Here is a 19,376-nt window from a genome sequence, read left to right on the forward strand (position 1 = left end):
TTGATGATCTCTTCTATATAAAATAAAATAGCTTGGATCATCTTACCATCACGATTAATAATTCATGTATCGACCCTTTGAATTCCCATCTTCTCTACAACCTCCAGTGCAATCTCTTTATCTGCATCAGATTCATTGATCTTCTTTTAGGCATTCCTTTGTCCTCTATTTTTCAGCATTTTCTTATGCTTTATAATGTTTTTGTATTCTTGTGTTTGTAAAATTTTCCCCTGCAAGCAATTCAACTTGTCTTATTTTATTTATTTATTTATTTATTTTTTCGATATAACGAAAACGGACCTTTGTGACATTTAATTTTTTGATTATTTTTTTGCCAAGAATGTTCTTACATGGTGAACTCTTGGTGATAACATTTTCTAAGGCATCTTTATGACATACCTTTTATATCATTTATATTTACAATATAATATTTCTAAATCAGTTAATTGTAACTAAACATATATTTCCTTTTTTTCTTTCAATATATTAAAAAGTAATTATATTTTTATTTGAATTCTAATGACACTATTACTTTCGGTCTGAAAATTGATTTATGTTGAATTAATTCTTTTCTTTCTTGTCTTTACTTTGTACTCACTTTGTATGGTCATCTTGACCGTGCTTCTTTCTTCAATAAAGATTTTTGACTAATAAAAAAAAAAAAAATTATTGATTCAGAAGCTCTCACACGAGATCTCTAACCAATACCCATATAAAATTTGATATCTTGCAAATTTGAACCAGGCAAATACTTGTTACACAGATCAAGCAATGATTTATTTTCACAGATTACATGCTTAAATTTGGATGGAAATCTTGAGATAGTGAGAACTAGAACCTCTTCATCAACTCTTCATTGCTTCAGCAAACTTTTCCAAATTCTTCCATGAAGACCCACCATTACCAATACTATTCATGGCCATTTCTTTCAGTTTTAGAGCATTTTCTCTTATCTCTTTGTCTCCAAGGAGTTGATTCACCTTTCTTCTAATTTCTTCCCTGGAGAAGATCCCATTTTCATCTGGTTCCAACCCCAAACCAACCTTCCAAACATCAGTGATGTAGCCTTTGTCAAGAAGCTGGTCACCAAAGTATGGCCAACAAATGAAGGGAACTCCCATGCATACTCCCTCCATGGTTGAGTTCCACCCACAATGACTTACGAAACAAGCAATAGAAGGGTGAGACAACACCTTCTGTTGAGGTGCCCAAGTTACTATCTTTCCAAATTGAGCTACTCTATCATGAAATCCATCTGGGTATGTGGCAGTGGCCCCAACAGTGATGCCTGATCTAACAACCCATAAGAATGGTCGGCCGAGAAGTTCGAGCCCCAGTGCTAGTTCATCGAGTTGGTGCTGTTTGATTATCGCAAAACTTCCGAAGGCAACATAGATGACTGAACCAATTGCCTGTTGATTGAGCCAGCTCAAGCAAGTTGAGTCCTCGGCCCAGAGGTTTCCGAGTTGATTGCTTGCAAGTAACGGGCCAATTGGTAGTATGTTTGGAACCATGGCCATAGCTGCAGGCTCAAGCTCGTAGAATGAGTTGCAGATATACCAATCTGCAAACTCTGTAATTTGATTTTCTTTAAGCATCGATAAGAAAATTTTCTGTTGCATATTTTGGTCATCGATGTAGTGCCATGGGAGGTTCGCAGTGTTCATTGGGGGCATGTTTGGAGACAAGTAGATCGTCTCATTCTTCTTCGAAGTTCCTGCCAAACCAAAAAAAAAAAAAAACCATTAGTGTACTACGCATAGTTAAACACATTAGATGCACAAAATAATAACCTATAATGATAAATTGTTGGTAATCACAGCTGTTTCATAGTTGAAGATGATTCAATAACCAGAAATATTATTTTTCCTTCACGAATTTCTGTTAGTTCGTTTTTTAAGTTAAATTATTAGTAATTTCTAATCCATTTCCTCTTACAGGTTCTTCCTCATCATCGTTAATCAACTTTGCTTGTTTGTGCTGTTTAAAAGAGATGGGAAAACTATGACTCATGTGAAGTGCCAACCTAGCTAAGTGGTAAGAGGTGTGGAGTGTTTTTCCCATGTCCTAAGTTTGAAACCCTCTTGAACCCAACTTCATTTGCTAACCAGATATTTGAGATAAGATGGTGACGACGATGGTATCTATCAAACCATAGAAAAAGTATTAGATATATAAGTGAAAAGATCTTGCCATTCTCATCGATAAATCCTGCATCGATTAGCTTTGGAATGTTAAGCCCCAAGACCTTGACTGCTACAGCTGATGGAAAAAAGGCAGCTCCCCCTATTCCCATCTTCCTGGCAACTTCCAAAGCCCATCCCATGGTCGTGTCGGTGATGACACATGTGATCTTGCTGTTGCAGCTGATGTTCCTAATAAATTTCTCTAAGTGGGGTGGCATCGTTCTAGGGATACCGTCAAATATGTTGAAGGGTATGCTACGTTCTTCTGGTGTAAGCCCATCTGGAATTGCGACTAGATGAATCTGACCAAACTCATTTTCCTTGGCTGCTGCAGGTAATGCAGCCATGACACTAGCATGGGTGCATTCAGTGTTCACAAATGTGATCTTGATTCCTCTTTCAGCCAAGTAACATGAGATTTTCATGAGAGGCATCACATGGCCTTGTGCCGGGTATGGAAGAACTAGCACATGTGGCTGGTTGCGGGTGCTCATGGTGGTGGTTGTTGACGTCGTAACTTCACTTGTGTCTATATGTTTTCTCACTTGTTCATCCTTACTTGTACTAGTGATATATGTTTTTATTTTCTTTTACACTCTGTTTGGATTGAGAGAAGAGAAGGAAAGGAATCAGTTTTCTCTCCATTTTTCTTATTAATTTGGAAAGTTAAGTGAAGAGAGAAGAGAAAATTAGTGGAGGGGAAGTAGGAGTGTTGAGTTTAGTCCCACATCAGACATTCATTGCCTTGTCTCTTTCCTTATAAGCACCTAGGCCTCTTCACTCGTTGCCAATTGGTCTTGACTTGGACTTCCAAATTTATCAAGGAGAGAAAGTTGTTTAATTTTTTTCTCTCCCAAATTGGAGGGAAAGTGAGAAAATAGAACAAATTACTTCCTATTATTATTATTATTATTTATTTATTTTTTTCTCTCCTATCTATCCAAACATGATGGAGAGAAAGTTGCTTCTGGTTCTTGTCTCTCCGTTTCTCTCAATCGAAACAGACCATTTGTGGATAATTGGTTTCGAACTTATGTCATACCTACCTCGTAGTCTTTCGTGAGTGACTTAAAAAAATGATGGAAAAGCCCTAGTACGCTTTAATCTTATTTTCTATTTTTTCCATTAGGCCTTGTCTTCAAACTGAAGGATAATTTTTTGCTTTTTTTTTTTAAAAGCTCTTCATCCATCCTTGTTTTCAAAAGGTGCCGAGCTTAGTTGGCAAAGTGTATGGATGATGATATATCTCATTGAAGATGGACTCGTATGGACCGTGTCTTTTGTCACTCACTATAACTCTTGTTTTATGGCTAGGCTGAACTTGAACCCCGCAAGACTTCAATTTAATTTGCTTGAAAATATAACCAACTTTTTATTTTTTTTTAGTGGACGACAATAATTCTCCAACATGTACCACAAAAACAATATCTTAAAAAGCAATCACAAAATTTAAAAGATTAAATATTTTGTGATCCTCTTATCACAAAGTTTTAGTATGCAAAATATAAGAAACGTGATGATAGCAGAGAAGTTGATTTGAGATTTTCTAAAGTTTTATTTGAAATTATATTCAAGATTCAGTTCTTAATATATAAATAATTTTATGCTATTTATGAAAATGACAACTTATTTAAAATTGAATAATAAAAGACTTTTTAAAAAGAGAAAATTATTATGACTGGGGAGGAGATATGCTGCAACAGTGATATTAGAAGAAAGGTAAATCATATGTAAACATGATTTTAAATCTTGTCCAAATTATTTCGGTTTTGTTCAACATAGTGTTTCAGCCTTCACACCATCTCTTGAGATAAACAAGATGATTCGATCGATATTTTGAGAATCTTGTTTGAGTTAGTAAAACTCGATCAAGATTTTGATTGTAATAAATTTTTTTATATATAAAATTTAACTATTTATTATATAAATAAAATATGATTTTATGACTAAACATCTTCTAATCTGCCTAATTCTATTAAAAAAATATAATTATTCCCATTTAAATTTATATAAATAAATCGTTATAAATCGAGTTAAATGGTTTATTTTGTCTAGACGTCAAACAGAATTTTGAAACCTTGTATGTATGGTTGTCAATGGGGTTGGTCGGGTTGAATGTAGGTTCAAGTTCAATGGGCACGACAAGCATGTATTTGGTATTTTTTTTTCCCTGGCTAGTTCAAGTTCAGGTTTTGATGAATATTTGGGAAACCCTTATATTTTTTGACTGATAATATACCCCTTATCATGGTCATCTACGAAAGACCAACAACGAATAATCGAAAGTACCCTTATCTTAAACCTCTTTCCCAACCCTTGATTTTTGTCCAGGATCAGCATTTACTTATATGTATTCCCTTGAATTCATGACCTTTTAGTAAGAAAAATTTCCCTCAAAACACTTTTTCTAGAAGTAATTATTATATACATTCGTATAAAAATATTTTATATATAACAAATTGGGTGGGTCGGACTACCCAATAGGTCTAGCTCCCAAATCCAAACCTGATTCATGACAGGCCAGGCCGAATCGTACCAAAGCCCGACCCATTGCATTTTTATAAATTTTGTAACTTTATATCAAAGTGCCTAAAGTCACCCTCAAATAGGGTGGATAATTAGATAGAGCAAATAAAACCACTTAATTGGCGCAATCATCTCGTTTAGATCGTTGTATCAGATTTGATTGATTACTATTTTATGGTTCTATTTCATAATCAGTAAGGCGAAAGGGTGTTTAAATCAGTTCATAAAATCAGATTTGATAAGTTGGGCTGTACTCTTAAACACGAATGGCTAATGTAGAGACAATTCAAAAAGACAAAAAAGGGGTGTCGATTCCAATGAATTAACTTTTCCGTAGAGGCATCAACTTATAATGGAAATAGAAGGAATCAAGTTATTAGTACGAGATAATATCTTAGCTTTTAAGCTTTTTATCTTTTGCGCGTAAAATCTAGAGAAATACCCATTGGGGGTTAGTTGATATGATAAGGAGGGTCTAGGTATGCTTCCTTGGTCCTAACTTCAAATTTTTATATGCCTCTCTACAACAATGTGACTACTTAAATGATGTTACGTGATAAGGTGTTGGATATGGTGTGACACTCAGGGATTAAGTCTGGATAAGGATGTCCTATGAGTTGGACAAAATCCAATGGACCATAGTCAGTTCGCTAGACTTAGAGATATCTTGTTCCAAAAAAAATCTAGAGAAATTTGGGTTTGACATTAAAGATTCTTTCAAACATCAGGGTAAAATGATATTGTAAAAGAGGAGGAACACAATCTCATCTTAAGGTTTTGGTGATCGGAAGAAGTTGCCATAACAACAACAATAATGATAGTGGTAATAATCATCTTTGCTACTATAATGAGGGAAGGCGGAGTAAAGGTAGTTCAACACCAAAATTTGAGTGGCTATAAATGCCCTCACTAATATATTCAAATTTAATATAATATGATTTATTTTGGTAAAAACTAAGAAAATTGTAATCACGGCATTATAATCAGTTTGCTTAGTAAACCTATGAGTTATTATTTAATTGGCAAACCTTCTTTTAATGAGTTAAATAAGTCGATGTTGACAAGATTTGAACTAAGGTGTCTAGTATCATCACCCGAAGACTTTACTAACTAAGCTATATGATTTCCACTACTACTACTATTATTATTATTAGTATACAGACGTGATAACGTGGCATGTGCATTAGGGGTGTCAATGTGTCTTTCTGGGTTGATTCTACATATACCTAGAATCAGAACATAAATAAAATCTCGATTATGAGTATGACATCCTTGGAACCAGAATTAACCTTACAAATACTTGATACCCATCGGGTACCCATTAAGATTGATAATTTTTTTTGATTAAGAAAAAAATTTAAGTATCCAATAAAATAGATAATTATTTATAAATGTAATAATTTAATTTGTAATTCCTCATAGAAAATAAAGACCAACAATGAATTCTTCAAGCAAATCAATTAAGGAGTAAAATTGTATAGAATTATGGTACAAACTATTTATTTGTTGTTGAAATTGTAAAATATGCGAAAAATGAATGGACGTTCAAGTAGGGAAAATGTAAAATTTAAGCACTTCATATTGTCTTTATATTTTAATTTGAGTTCAAGTACATTTACTGCAAGATAGCTATTTGGTAGTTTTTAATTAGACTATTAACTTTATTATGAGTATTATAAATAAATAAATTTATCAGTCGGGTACTATCGGATACCCGCTAGATACCTGGTTCTTGTCGGGTCCTTAAGATAGCTACCTAGAATCGGACTAAAAAATAATCGGTTCCGTAAGGATAGACCCAAAGCCGACTAATCAATTTCGGGCACATTGGGTAATCAGGTACCCTTGACATCTTTAATGTGCACGAAAACATAGATATTTCCTTGAGATACAAATACAAAAACTTCATGGTATACTGCACATTTCAGTTGAGTGTCCTTGGGTTTTTTTTTTTTTTTGAGCCCGTTTTATTATTATTCTTTGAAGTTACTGTAAGACCATCTCCAACCCTTATTCAAATTCAAATTTCTAATTCTTTACTCAAAGTTATATCAAATTGAGTTTTACTCAAACTGAAGATGAATTTGAGTGAAAATCATATCCCAATAAGAAAATTAATTTTCTTACTAACTTAGTAAATTTCAAATATTACTAAGAGTAGTTGGGCCCATATGGATTACCACATTGACAATCCAACATTAGAGCTTCCTAGATTTCATGGACAAACTCATATTCAAATAAAAAAAAAATGTTTTGAACTTCATTCAAGATGTTGAAAATGGAAGACTACCGAAATTCCAAATATAAATTCAAAATTCAACTGTGGAAATTAACTTTTTTATATATTTTTTTTTCGAGGTTTCTAAATTTCTTTTTTCTGATCCCATTGCTTATGCCCTCAATTTTTTTGTTGTTGTTGATAATTTTAAAAATTTTATTAGAAACAAAAAGGGGAAAAGAGGTTGAGATAGCCCCCCATACAAGAGGAAAAAAAAAAAAAGCCAAAAAAGAAGAACATGCCTAAAAGAGGGCTAAGTGTCATAAATGAAATCCCAATTGAAAACAAAGTCTTGAAAGCACATTCCTGCAAAGTCCTTACCCATCTTCAATCAAAAGTAAAGTAACCCCAAAATCTCCAAAATCACCGCTTGAGACGTACTTTCCTTACTCTGTAACACCCAATTGTTTCTCTCTTTCCAAAGATCTCAAGCAATGGCTGAAGAAAGGATAGTCCAAAGATGACTTTTTCTAAAAGGGTGGGTGACTGAAAAAAACATTTATGTTGAGGGCCCAACCCTACAATTTTTGCCCAGAAGTGGCCACCCTAGTTTGGAAGCCACATGGGTGGTAGGCATCAGATGATTCATCCATGATGTATGGGCGCACTACCCACCACAGTGCCAATTCCTGGAATTGGGTTTGATCGAAGATTGTGAAGCTTCCCAAAGGCAATGTAAATGACTGATCGGATTCGGACAAGCTGCGGATCAAGTTTGTAACTTGAGTTGCAAATATGCTAGTTAGCGACTTTGACAACTTGGTTAATTCTGACTGTTGTTTCAAACATGAGTTTCTATGTCATCAAGTCACCAATGCAGAGCCATACTAGATGGCATTGTTGGGTTTGGTAATTGTTGGATCATCTAGTGTTTTATCATTCAGGGTTCCTGCAAAGAATTTCAATTAATCTGGGATCAATTAAAAGGACTTGATGAGCTCTTCTATATAAAATAAAATAGCTTGGATCATCTTAACATCATGATTAATAATTCCTGTATCAACAATTTGAATTCCCATCTTCTCTGCAACCTCCAGTGCAATCTCATTATCTGCATCAGATTCATTGATCTTCTTTTATTAGCTCCTCCAGTTTACCAGGCAAGATTATAGCTTCATTAGGTCATTTTTTTTTGTAGGCATTCCTTTGTCATCTGTTTTTCATCATTTTCTTATGCTTTTATAATGTTTTTGTATTCTTGTGTTTGCAACTTTATCCCCTGCCAGCAATTCAACTTGTCTTCTTTTATTTATTTATTTATTTTTTGATACAATGAAAACGGACCTTTGTGACATTTAATATTTTGATTATGTTTTTTTTGCCAAGAATGTTCCTACACGGCAAACTCTTGGTAATAACATTATCTAAGGCATCTTTATGACAATCTTTTTATATCATGTATATTTACAATATAATATTTTTAAATCATTTAATTGTAACTAAACATATCTACTCACATATTTTTCTTTTCCTCTTTTAATATATTAGAGAGTAATTATACTTTTGTTTGAATTCTAATAATACCATTACTTTCGATCTGAAAATTGATGTATGTTGAATTGATTCATTTCTTTCTTGTCTTTACTTTGTACTCACTTTGTATGGTCATCTTGACCATGCTTCTTTCTTCAATAAAGATTCTTCACTAATAAAAAAAAAAAAAATTTATTGATTCAAAAGCTCTCACACGAGATCTCTAACCAATACCCATATAAAATTTGATATCTTGCAAATTTGAACCAAGCTAATAATTGTTATACAGATCAAACAATGATTTATTTTCACAGATTACATGCTTAAATTTGGATGGAAATCTTGAGATAGTGAGAACTAGAACCTCTTCATCAACTCTTCATTGCTTCAGCAAACTTTTCCAAATTCTTCCATGAAGACCCACCATTACCAATACTATTCATGGCCATTTCTTTCAGTTTTAGAGCATTTTCTCTTATCTCTTTGTCTCCAAGCAGTTGATTCACCTTTCTTCTAATTTCTTCCCTTGAGATGATCCCATTTTCATCTGTGTCCAACCCAAAACCAACCTTCCAAACATCAGTGATGTAGCTCTTGTTAAGAAACTGGTCAGCAAAGTAAGGCCAACATATAAAGGGAACTCCCATGCATAATCCCTCCATGGTTGAGTTCCACCCACAATGGCTTAAGAAACAAGCAATAGAAGAGTGAGCCAACACCTTCTGTTGAGGTGCCCAAGTTACTATCTTTCCAAATTGAGCTACCCTATCTTGAAATCCATCTGGGTATGTGGCAGTGAGCCCATCAGTGAGGCCTGATCTAACAACCCATAAGAATGGTTGGCCGAGAAGTTCGAGCCCCAGTGCTAGTTCATCGAGTTGGCGCTGTTTGATTTTCGTAGAACTTCCAAAGGCAACATAGATGACTGAACCAGTAGCCTGTCGATTGAGCCAGCTCAAGCAAGTTGAGTCCTCGGCCCAGAGGTTTCCGAGTTGATTGCTTGCAAGTAATGGGCCTATTGGTAGTACGTTTGGAACCATGGCAATAGCTCCACGCTCAAGCTCATAGAATGAGTTGCAGATACACCAATCTGCAGACTCTGTAATTTGGTTTTCTTTAAGCATCATTTGAAAAACTTTCTGTTGGGTACTCTGGTCACCTACGGAGTGCCACACGAGGTTCGCAGTGCTCATTGGGGGCATGTCTGGAGACAAGTAGATCATCTCATTCTTCTTCGTAGTTCCTGCAAAACCCCTCCAGAAGGAAACATTAGTGTACACTAATTATTAATTTGTAGTGCATGTTCTTCCTCGTTATCGTTAAACAACTTCAGTTGTTTGTGTAGTTGTAAGGGGATGGGAAAACTATATATGATTTATGTGACGTATCATGTTAGTTTCAGATACTTGAGATAAGATGGTGGTGACGATTGACGATGATGTAGAAAAATAATTAGATACATAAATTTAAGAAATAAAAAGATCTTGCCATTCTCATTGATAAATCCTGCATCAATTAGCTTTGGGAGGTTAAGCCCCAAGACTGTTACTGCTACAGCTGATGGAAAAAAGGCAGCTCCCTGTATTCCCAACTTCTTGGCAACTTTCAAAGCCCATCCCATGGCCGTGTCAAAGATGACACATATGATCTTGTCATCGCAGCTGGTACTACTAGATTTATTGATGTTTCTAATAAATTTCTCCAAGTGGACTGGCATGGTCTTAGGGATAGTGTGAAATGTGTTGAAGGGTATGATCCGTTCTTCTGGTGTAAGCCCATCTGGAATCGCGACTAGACGAATCTGACCAATCTCATTTTCCTTGGCTGTTGCAGGTAATGAAGCCATGACACTAGCATGGGTGCATTCAGTGTTCACAAATGTGATCTTGATTCCTCTTTCAGCCAAGCAACATGAGAATTTCATGAGAGGCATCACATGGCCTTGTTCCGGGTATGGAAGAACTAGCACATGTGGCTGGTTGCGGGTGCTCATGGTGGTTGTCGTCGATGTCGTAACTTCACTTGTGTCTATATGTTTTCTCATTTGTTCATCCTTACTTGTACTAGTGATATAGGTTTTTATTTTCTCTTACACTCTGTTTGGAATGAGAGAAGAGAAGAGAAATGAATCGGTTTTCTCTCCATTTTTTCTTGTTAATTAGGGAAGTTAAGTGAGGACAGAAGAGAAAATTAATGGAGAGAAAGTAGGAGTGTTGAGTTTAATCCCACAATCCTATGATCCGAATGATAAATCAACAAGAATACAAGAATTTCACAAGACACAAGATATATGTGGTTCGGTCAAAGAATTGACTTACGTCCACGGGCGAAAACAACGATTTTACTATATTAACCAAAGAAGAACTAAGTTACAATTTCTCTCTGTCTCTCGTATATCTCTTACAACCCTTTTGAGTATCATCTCTTATCCTTTATATACTTAGAGTTACAAATATGTTAAACGGGTTGGACCCAAAACCAAACCAAATACCAATTAAACGGGTCATGCGGGTCGTTAACGGATCATCAAAAATCTGGTTTGAATCCACGACAATCTCCATATACAAGAATAGAAGACATAACCCAACAGACATTCATTGCCTTGTCTCTCTCCTTATAAGCACCCGAGCATCTCCACTCATTGCTAATTGATTTTGAATTGGATCTCCAAATTTATCAAGAAGAGAAAATTGTTTACTTTTTTTCTCCTCCAAATCGGAGAGAAAGTGAGAAAATAGAACAAATTACTTCCTATTCTATTATTATTATTATTATTTTTCTCTCTTATCTATCCAAACATAATGGACAGAAAGTTGCTTCTTGTTCTCTTCTCTCCTGTTTCTCTCAATCCAAACAGACCGTTTGTGGATAATTGGTTTCGAACTTATGTCATACCTACTTCATTTGAGAATAGTCTTCCATGAGTGACTTGAAAAAAATGATGGAAAAGCCCTAGTAGTCTTTAATCTTATTTTATTTATTTATTTTTTTCATTAGGCCTTTGTCTTCAAACTGAAGGACAATTTTTTGTTTTTTGTTTTTTTAAAAGTTCTTCGTTGGTCCTTGTCTTCAGAAGGTGTCGAGCTTAGTTGGTAAAGTGTATGGATGATGATACATCATATACCCGAGTTTAATTCCCTCCATCACCAAATCATTCATCTCATTTAAGATGGACTTATATGGACCATGTCTTCTGTCACCCACTCTACCTCTTGTTTTAATGGCTAAGCTGAACTTGAACCCCACAAGACTTCAATTTAATTTGCTTGAAAATATAACCAGTTTTTTATTTTTTTGTAGTGGACGACAACAAATCTCCAAAATGGACCACAAAAAAAATATCTTAAAAAGCAATCACAAAGTTTAAAAGATTAAATATTAGAGAAGTTGATTTGAGATCTAAAATTTTATTTGAAATTATATTCAAGATTCAGTTCTTAATATAAAATTAATTTTATGCTATTTATGAAATTGACAACTTGTTTAAAATTGAATAATAAAACACTTTTTAAAAAGAGAAAATTATTACGACTGGGATGAGATATGATGCCACAGTGCTATTAGAAGAAAAGTAAATCATATGTAAACATGATGTTAAATCTCGTCCAAATTATCTTGGTATCGTTCAAAACGGTGTTTATATAAAATATAAACAAGATGATTTGATCGATATTTTGAGAATCTTGTCTGAGTCAATAAAACTCAATTGAGTCAATCAGGATTTTGATTGTAATACATTTTTTTAATTTAGAATGTAAATATTTATTATATAAATAGAATATGATTTTATGACTAAACATCTTCTAATCTACTTTATTTTATTAAAAAATTATAATTATTTTCATTTAAGTTTTTTATGTGATTGAGAAATCTGACTTCGGCATTAAAGATTCTTTGAAACACCGAGGTAGGAGGACATTGTATGTAGAGGAGGAATTCAATCTCAAATCTTCAGGTTTTGGTGATTGGATCGTTGGAAGAAGTTGCCATAATAATAATTATATGGGGTTTGTTCATATTTTCAGAGAGTTGCTATTGGCACTCCAACTTTTACTTATTACACCCTAATTAAAAAAAAGAAAAGTTGACTCTTCATTTCTTGCGTCGAATAAGATGAAATTCTCAGTTTGGTACATTGTTCATTTTAATTCTCAAAACGTGCATATGTCATTTTTATAACCTATGGACTCATGAGTTTGTCACTTTTAAGATCTATGATTTCGTAGATATACCAGTGAATTCATTGATTATTAAGGTAATGAATTCACTCGAAATACGTGTTTTGAGAATTAAAATGACCAATGTATGATAATAGGAATTTGGACATAAGTTGTACACATTTTGGAAAGAATCCCAAAAAAATAAGTCAATGATTAAGAATAAGTAAAACTTGGGCTGCCAATAGAAACTTCTTCTATATATATATTTAAATATTTTTATTTGTTAGATTTAAAATTTTATATGACCTAATCTTAATTGTAAACAACTCTTGAAGTTGTTTCAATGGGTTATGGCGCTTTGTAATGTTGAAAGGAATATGCGAATTGACTTCCTTTAACACAATGCTCAACATTGTTGATGTGGCTGTGTTGAGAGAACCATAGATTTTTCTCCTTGTATCTCGAGGAAAAAAATCTATGATTCTCTCAACACTGCCATGTCAGCATAGTGACAAATGAAGTCAGTTTAGAAAACTCATGTTGAAATAATAATTTGAACCAAAAGTTTTGTAATGCTTGAATGTTGTGTTTTAATAATTTAATGTGTAATTACAAAGGTAAAAATAATTTAAGACTTTGGGGTGCAATAAGTAAAAGTTAGGGTGTTAACAACAGTTCTTTATGTTATGATGCTGCTATATCACAGTCTCACATTTTAGTCGTGCTACTCACACCCACCATATAAGCTCTTGGCACCCATTTACTCATTTCACCCATTTAATTTTTCATAATACTCTTTATGCCCATTTACTAAAATTCTTAAAAGTCATCGAACGAACTTCCTAGGTTCAAAATCGAATTTGTTTTAATTGATTTGATAGGTACCTACTGATGATTACAAAACCAATTTGGTACGTACAAGCATACTGAACACAAAGATTTACATAGGAAAGCTCTATTCGGTAGGTATCTATCTAACATTACAAAACATATTTGATAAGTACCTACTGAACAAATTTTGTGTGTGTAAATCTTCAGTTCAGTATGCTGTTCTCGAATCTTTGTGTGTAGGTTAGATGGGTACCTACTGAGCTTTAGAATAATAATTCAGCACCGACATACTAAATTGGAGATTTCACACGCAAATTTTCTCATATAAATGACTTTGACTCAATTGATTTTTTCGGTATTAAGATAAAAAATGTAAGATTGAAAAGGGGAAAATTCATATTGAAACATGAAACTTTTGTTAAACTTTTATAGATGCAAAGAAGAAGAATGAGAGAGAGAGAGAGAGAGAGAGAAGTGGATGGTAGAGAAGAAAGAGATAATAGACAGAGAAGATGGTGGAATTGTTAGGATTTTTACTCTCGAGAATAGATAGAGAAATGGTGGACGCATAAGAATAATTGTAATTTCTTTTAGTGTAATGATTTTCTAATGTTCCCTCTCTGGCACACATCCCCTACGCCCCATTACAGAACCGTGGATCATTTGCCTTTAGATACACATAATCATAAATTTTTTTTCTTACGATTTTGTGATTTTGGGGGGGGGGTAGGGGGGAATGTGTCAGAATGGGGAGTTATATTATCATGACTCTTAAACCAAATCTAAGATTTTAACACTAGAGGGATGTTTTATTTTTTCTTAATGTGATCCTCTCACCATTGTAGATAAATTGCTATGAAGATCTATAGGAAAAGCTTGCTATAGAGGATCTTGCTTTTAAAAGAAATCCCTCAGCCACGATCCTTTTAAGTAATTTTCCCTATACAATATACACCGTATTTATAAAAAAAAAAAGTGTAATGATTTTGTGACTCAACTTGACAGGGTGATTAAAAAAAAAAACTAATTGACAGGGGGGGTAGGGATGAATGTGTCAGAATGGGGAGTTATATTATCATGACTCTTAAACCAAATCTAAGATTTTAACAGTAGAGGGATATTTTATTTTTTTTCTTAATGTGATCCTCTCTCCATTGTAGATAAATATCTATAAAGATCTATAGGAAAAGCTTGCTACAGAGGATCTTGCTCCTAAAAGAAATCCCTCAACCACGATCCTTTTAAGTAATTTTCCAATACAATATGCACCTTATTTATAAAAAAAAAGTATAAAGATTTTGTGACTCAACTTGATAGGGTGATTAAAAAAAAAACTAATTGACGTGTACCTGGCAAGAACTATAATTTTTCCCTTTCGGGATGCACAACCGCACATCCCCATAAAGCATGTGCACTTGTATATCCCGAGAGAAAAATCTATGAATGTTGTACGTGCCATGTCAGTGAGTTTTTGAGTTGCCCTGTCAAGTTGAGTCACAAAATCAGCACTCAAGAAAATATTGTCAAATCACTCACTCACACAAAGAAAAAGTTAAAAAAACATCAAATAATAAAAAGAATCAAATTTATTGTACTCTAATGTGTGCCTAGGGCACACGTTTACAAAACCCATATCTTGATAGCAAATCAATTTAAGAAGGTTTGACTAAGGCAAGTCAAATTGGATCAAGAGTGTTCGATAGATCCAATCTAAAATCTCATCGGATGCTCATAGTCAACAATTACACAAATCATGATCTATCTGAATCACAATTCCAATTACAAGACATCCCTCCAGTCAACATTGGGTGGCGACCTCTACATTTTTGGGATAAGTTTCCAAAACACTCTCTTTAAGTCCACATAAAAATGTGGTCTTATTCATGCACGGCACGATCAATTATTGAAAATACTCTGTCCAAGAATAATTATTGAAATCTGATGCCAAACACATCCATCCTCTCTCAAAAGTAAGATTCCCAACTCTTTACCTACTCAAGAAAAGATATAAAATCATCACAAAATCTGATTTGATTTTCTCTCTCTAGACAGGATTGAAAGAATCCAAACAAACATCCATTCATCCAAATTCCACCTCACATCCCTCAATCTCTCCACTATTTGGACTCACCGTCAGAATATATGATGGTATTCCTACTCGTTTTCTTAAAAATCACGAATCAAAGTCCAAGTTATTTTATCTATATTTACAATATTTATAAGATATTTAATTGTAATCAAACATATCTACACATATTTTTTCTTTACTTTCTTAATATCTTAAAAAATAATTATGTTTTTATTTGAATTTTATAAGTACGATAACTTTTGATCTAAAAATTGATCTATGATGAAAATAATACTGTTTCAAATGCTCTCTTATAAAATTTGAACCAAGCAAATAATTGTTGTATTGATCAAACAATGATTTGTTTTGACAGATTACATGCTTAAATTTGGATGAAAATCTAGAGATAGTGAGAAATAGAACATCTTCAAGTGTTTATTGCTTCAACAAACTTTGCCAAATTCTTCCACGAAGATCCACCGTTACCAATACTATTCATGGCCATTTCTTTTAGTTTTAGAGCATTTTCTCTAATCACTCTGTCTCCAAGTAGTTGATTCACCTTTGTTTTAATTTCTTCCCTTGAGATGATCCTATTTTCATTTGGGTCTAACCCAAAACCAACCTTCCAAACATCAATGATATAGCTTTTGTTAAGAAACTGGTCAGCAAAGTACGGCCAACATATAAAGGGAACTCCCATGCATACTCCCTCAATGGTTGAGTTCCATCCACAATGGCTCATGAAACAAGCAATAGAAGGGTGAGCCAATACCTTCTGTTGAGGTGCCCAAGTTACTATCTTTCCAAATTGAGCTATTCTATCTTGAAATCCATCTGGGTATGTGGAACTGGGCCCACCAGTGAGGCCTGATCTAACAACCCATAAGAATGGTCGGCCGAGAAGTTCGAGCCCTAGTGCTAGTTCATCGAGTTGGTGCTGTTTGATTATCGTAGAACTTCCAAAGGCAACATAGATGACTGAACCAATAGCCTGTTGATTGAGCCAGCTCAAGCAAGTTGAGTCCTCGGCCCAGAGGTTTCCGAGTTGATTGCTTGCAAGTAACGGGCCTATTGGTAGTATGTTTGGTACCATGGCAATAGCTCCAGGCTCAAGCTCATGGAATGAGTTGCAGATATACCAATCTGCAAACTCTTTAATTTGGTTATCTTTAAGCATAGATCGAAAAATTTTCTGTTGCACAGTCTGGTCACCTAGGGAGTGCCACGAGAGGTTCGCAGTGTTTATTGGGGGCATGGTTGAAGACAAGTAGATCGTGTCATTCTTCTTCGAAGTTCCTACAAAACCAAAACCAAAAAAAGATAAGAAAAGAAACAAAGAGGATGAAAAAAAAAGAAGAAAATTAGTGTATTACATACAGTTAAATACATGAGTTATGCGACATCAGATAGAATTGATTGGAGAAAAATGATTCACTAAGTTAGTTTCTGATATTTGAGATAAGATGGCGACGAAAAAGAAATTAGATATATAATTGAACCAGAAAGTTCTTGCCATTCTCATCGATAAATCCCGCATCAATTAGCTTTGGAAGGTTAAGCCCCAGTGCCTTGTTTGCTGCAGCTGCTGGAAGAAAGGCAGCTCCCCGTATTCCCATTTTCTTGGCAACTTCCAAAGCCCATCCCATGGTCGTGTCCACGATGACACATGCGATCTTCTCACAGCTCGTACTAGATTCACTTATGTTCCTAATAAATTTCTCTAAATGGGTTGGCATGGTTCTTGGGATAGTGTCAAGTATGTTGAAGGGGTCGCTCCGTTCTTCTGGTGTAAGCCCATCTGGAATTGCGACTAGACGAATCTGACCAACTTCATTTTCCTTGACTACTGCAGGTAATGCATCCATGACTCTAGCATGGGTGCACTCAGTGTTCACAAATGTCACCTTGATCCCTCTATCAGCCAAGCAACATGAGAATTTCATGAGAGGCATCACATGGCCTTGCGCCGGGTATGGAAGAACTAACACGTGCGGCTGGTTGCGGGTGCTCATGATTGTTGTTGTTGTTCCTCTACTTGTGTCTATGCTCTTAATTTCTCACTAGTACAGGCTCATTTGTTCTCCCAATCATCCCTACTTTTACTAGTGATATATGTCTTTTTTTTTTTTTTCTCTAATGGAAAATTTTGAGAAACCCATCCAAGTTTTTGTGAAAATTGGAGGCAACTCCCCGGTTTCGAACTGATGGCATATCTCCTTTGAGAGTAGTCTTCCACGAGAGACTTGAGACAAATGATGGAAATGCCCATTATTTTCTATTTTTCCAGTAGGCCTTTGTCTTCAAACTTGAGGGCAATTTATTGTATTCTAAAGTTCTTCGACTTTGGCTTCTAAAGGTGTCGACTTTAGTAGGTACTTTACGGACAATGATATTATAGACCTGAGTTTAATTCCCGCCATCACCAACCTTGACTTCAAAAAAAGATCTTGTAGTCAATAATGGTAGGTATCTAAACCAACACGTGACCCACTCCTCTTGTTTTAATGGTTAAGCTGAACTTGAACCCCACAAACCTTCAATGTTGTATTAAAAATATCGGCCGAATTTATGAAAAGTCAACTGACTTAATTGGGTTTCAAGATTTTTGATTTAAAATAATCAATTTTTTAGTGGTCAATAACAAATCTCCAAAATGGGCCACAATCCTTTTCGAAAAACTGGTTCATCATTCGCTGTCACAAATCTCCTAAATGAATCACAATCCCTCTTGATAAATTCAGAAACGTTAAAAGAGATGAGAAAGTGATATTTTCAGTACTTTCAACATTTTTGTTAAAAGGTATGGAACATTTAGAAAGAAAAAAATTCACCGTTTTAGCTCCAAAAGATAAGAGGACATTTAGAAAGAAGTTCCTATAATTGGAAGGAAAATTATTTGCCATGTTTGGATTGAGAGAAATGGAAAGAAGATAAGAGAAAATAAATGAGTTTCTCTCCATTTCTATTGTTTGGACTGTTAAGTGGGGTGAGAAGAGAGGAGAAAAAAACATGTGAGTTTTCTTTCTTTCCAAAAGTGGAGAGAAACTCTTTTAAAATATTTTATAATTCCAACTCTTCCCCTAGATCTCTTTTAAGATATTTTAAAATTCCAAGGTTGTCCTAATTTCTCTATTGTCAATCCAAACATGGTGGAGAGAAATTGAGTTTCCTTTCTTTTCTCCTCTCTTCTCTTAATGTGTTTCTTTTCTCTCCGCTTCTCTCAATCCAAACAAAGTTAATGAACTACGATATAATGTTCTATTAAATTTTTGAATCTTGAGGCTTTGCAACAATTGTTTCTTTGATCTAGTTAAGACGAGGAGCATTTAGAAAGAAAAAGTTTACTAATTGTTCGAGTTGAGTCAGTACTCACTAGTGTTCACCTTGCGAAACATGTGTGCAATTTTTTTTTTTTCACATATATAGTAATGGTTTGATTGAGTAACATATCCTTTTTGAATGACCTCCTTTATTTAATCCGCACGATGTCAAATTCAGATTTCTGTTCAAGTTAGTGAAGTTATTTCATTGTATGAGTCCTCCATTTTATAAATTAATTATATAAACTAGTATAATGGATGTGTCTGACATGTGATTTTTTTTTTTTTTTAATATTCAATTGTAAATTAACATGGATAAAGTTACTTCTTTGAACACATTTGCAATCTTAATGATTAAGGGCATGTTAAAATATGAAAAAAGATAGGAGTCACACTCACAAGGATATCTACATTGTTGTTGATTTTTGTTTTTATGCCTTGAGATTTTATGAATGAAGGTATCTCTTGTTTTGTTCTTCTTTGTTTGTAAACATTCTTTTGTCTTATATTTTTCATATGCATCGTAACATT

General features: G+C 34.3%; 2 protein-coding genes and 1 long non-coding RNA gene across 5 annotated transcripts; 1 reads left to right on the forward strand and 2 right to left on the reverse strand.

Annotated features, from left to right (window-relative positions):
* Window positions 1-694: 694 nt before the first annotated feature.
* Window positions 695-17,844, reverse strand: LOC147399177 (UDP-glycosyltransferase 83A1-like). 3 transcript variants are annotated; one of them, XM_086448638.1, is made up of 2 exons: window positions 17,039-17,844; window positions 695-1,717 (listed from the first exon to the last, which is right to left on the reverse strand). In XM_086448638.1, the coding sequence occupies exons 1-2, from the start codon at window positions 17,535-17,537 to the stop codon at window positions 846-848; spliced, it is 1,371 nt and encodes a 456-aa protein (XP_086304764.1). In that variant the 5' UTR covers window positions 17,538-17,844; the 3' UTR covers window positions 695-845. The 3 variants fall into 3 exon arrangements, with proteins under 3 accessions (XP_086304764.1, XP_086304765.1, XP_086304763.1); XM_086448639.1 differs by lacking the exon at window positions 17,039-17,844 and adding an exon at window positions 2,194-2,680; XM_086448637.1 differs by lacking the exon at window positions 695-1,717 and adding an exon at window positions 15,842-16,821 and having other exon boundaries at window positions 17,039-17,826.
* LOC147399178 (uncharacterized) lies at window positions 1,701-2,659 on the forward strand. The gene is made up of 3 exons (XR_015180102.1): window positions 1,701-2,037; window positions 2,112-2,436; window positions 2,521-2,659. It is a non-coding gene; the product is annotated as an uncharacterized LOC147399178 (long non-coding RNA).
* LOC147399179 (UDP-glycosyltransferase 83A1-like) lies at window positions 8,688-10,748 on the reverse strand. Its single transcript, XM_086448636.1, has 2 exons — window positions 9,952-10,748; window positions 8,688-9,706 (listed from the first exon to the last, which is right to left on the reverse strand). Exons 1-2 carry the CDS (start codon window positions 10,505-10,507, stop codon window positions 8,835-8,837), a joined length of 1,428 nt encoding a protein of 475 aa, XP_086304762.1. The 5' UTR covers window positions 10,508-10,748; the 3' UTR covers window positions 8,688-8,834.
* Window positions 17,845-19,376: the final 1,532 nt, after the last annotated feature.

Source organism: Akebia trifoliata, chromosome 7 (assembly GCF_017979445.1).
Source record: "Akebia trifoliata isolate Shusen 1 chromosome 7, ASM1797944v1, whole genome shotgun sequence".
In the NCBI taxonomy this organism is placed as follows: domain Eukaryota; kingdom Viridiplantae; phylum Streptophyta; class Magnoliopsida; order Ranunculales; family Lardizabalaceae; genus Akebia; species Akebia trifoliata.

What these genes read in the sequence shown, in the direction of transcription:
- LOC147399179 (XM_086448636.1), bottom strand. Translation starts at nt 10,507, where the DNA reads ATGAGAAAACATATAGACACAAGTGAAGTTACGACATCGACGACAACC. An exon ending in AGGATTTATCAATGAGAATG is followed by an intron (nt 9,707 to 9,951) that starts GCAAGATCTTTT and finishes GGGGTTTTGCAG; the next exon opens with GAACTACGAAGAAGAATGAG.
- LOC147399177 (XM_086448638.1), bottom strand. Translation starts at nt 17,537, where the DNA reads ATGAGCACCCGCAACCAGCCGCACGTGTTAGTTCTTCCATACCCGGCG. An exon ending in GGGATTTATCGATGAGAATG is followed by an intron (nt 1,718 to 17,038) that starts GCAAGAACTTTC and finishes TTGGTTTGGCAG; the next exon opens with GAACTTCGAAGAAGAATGAG.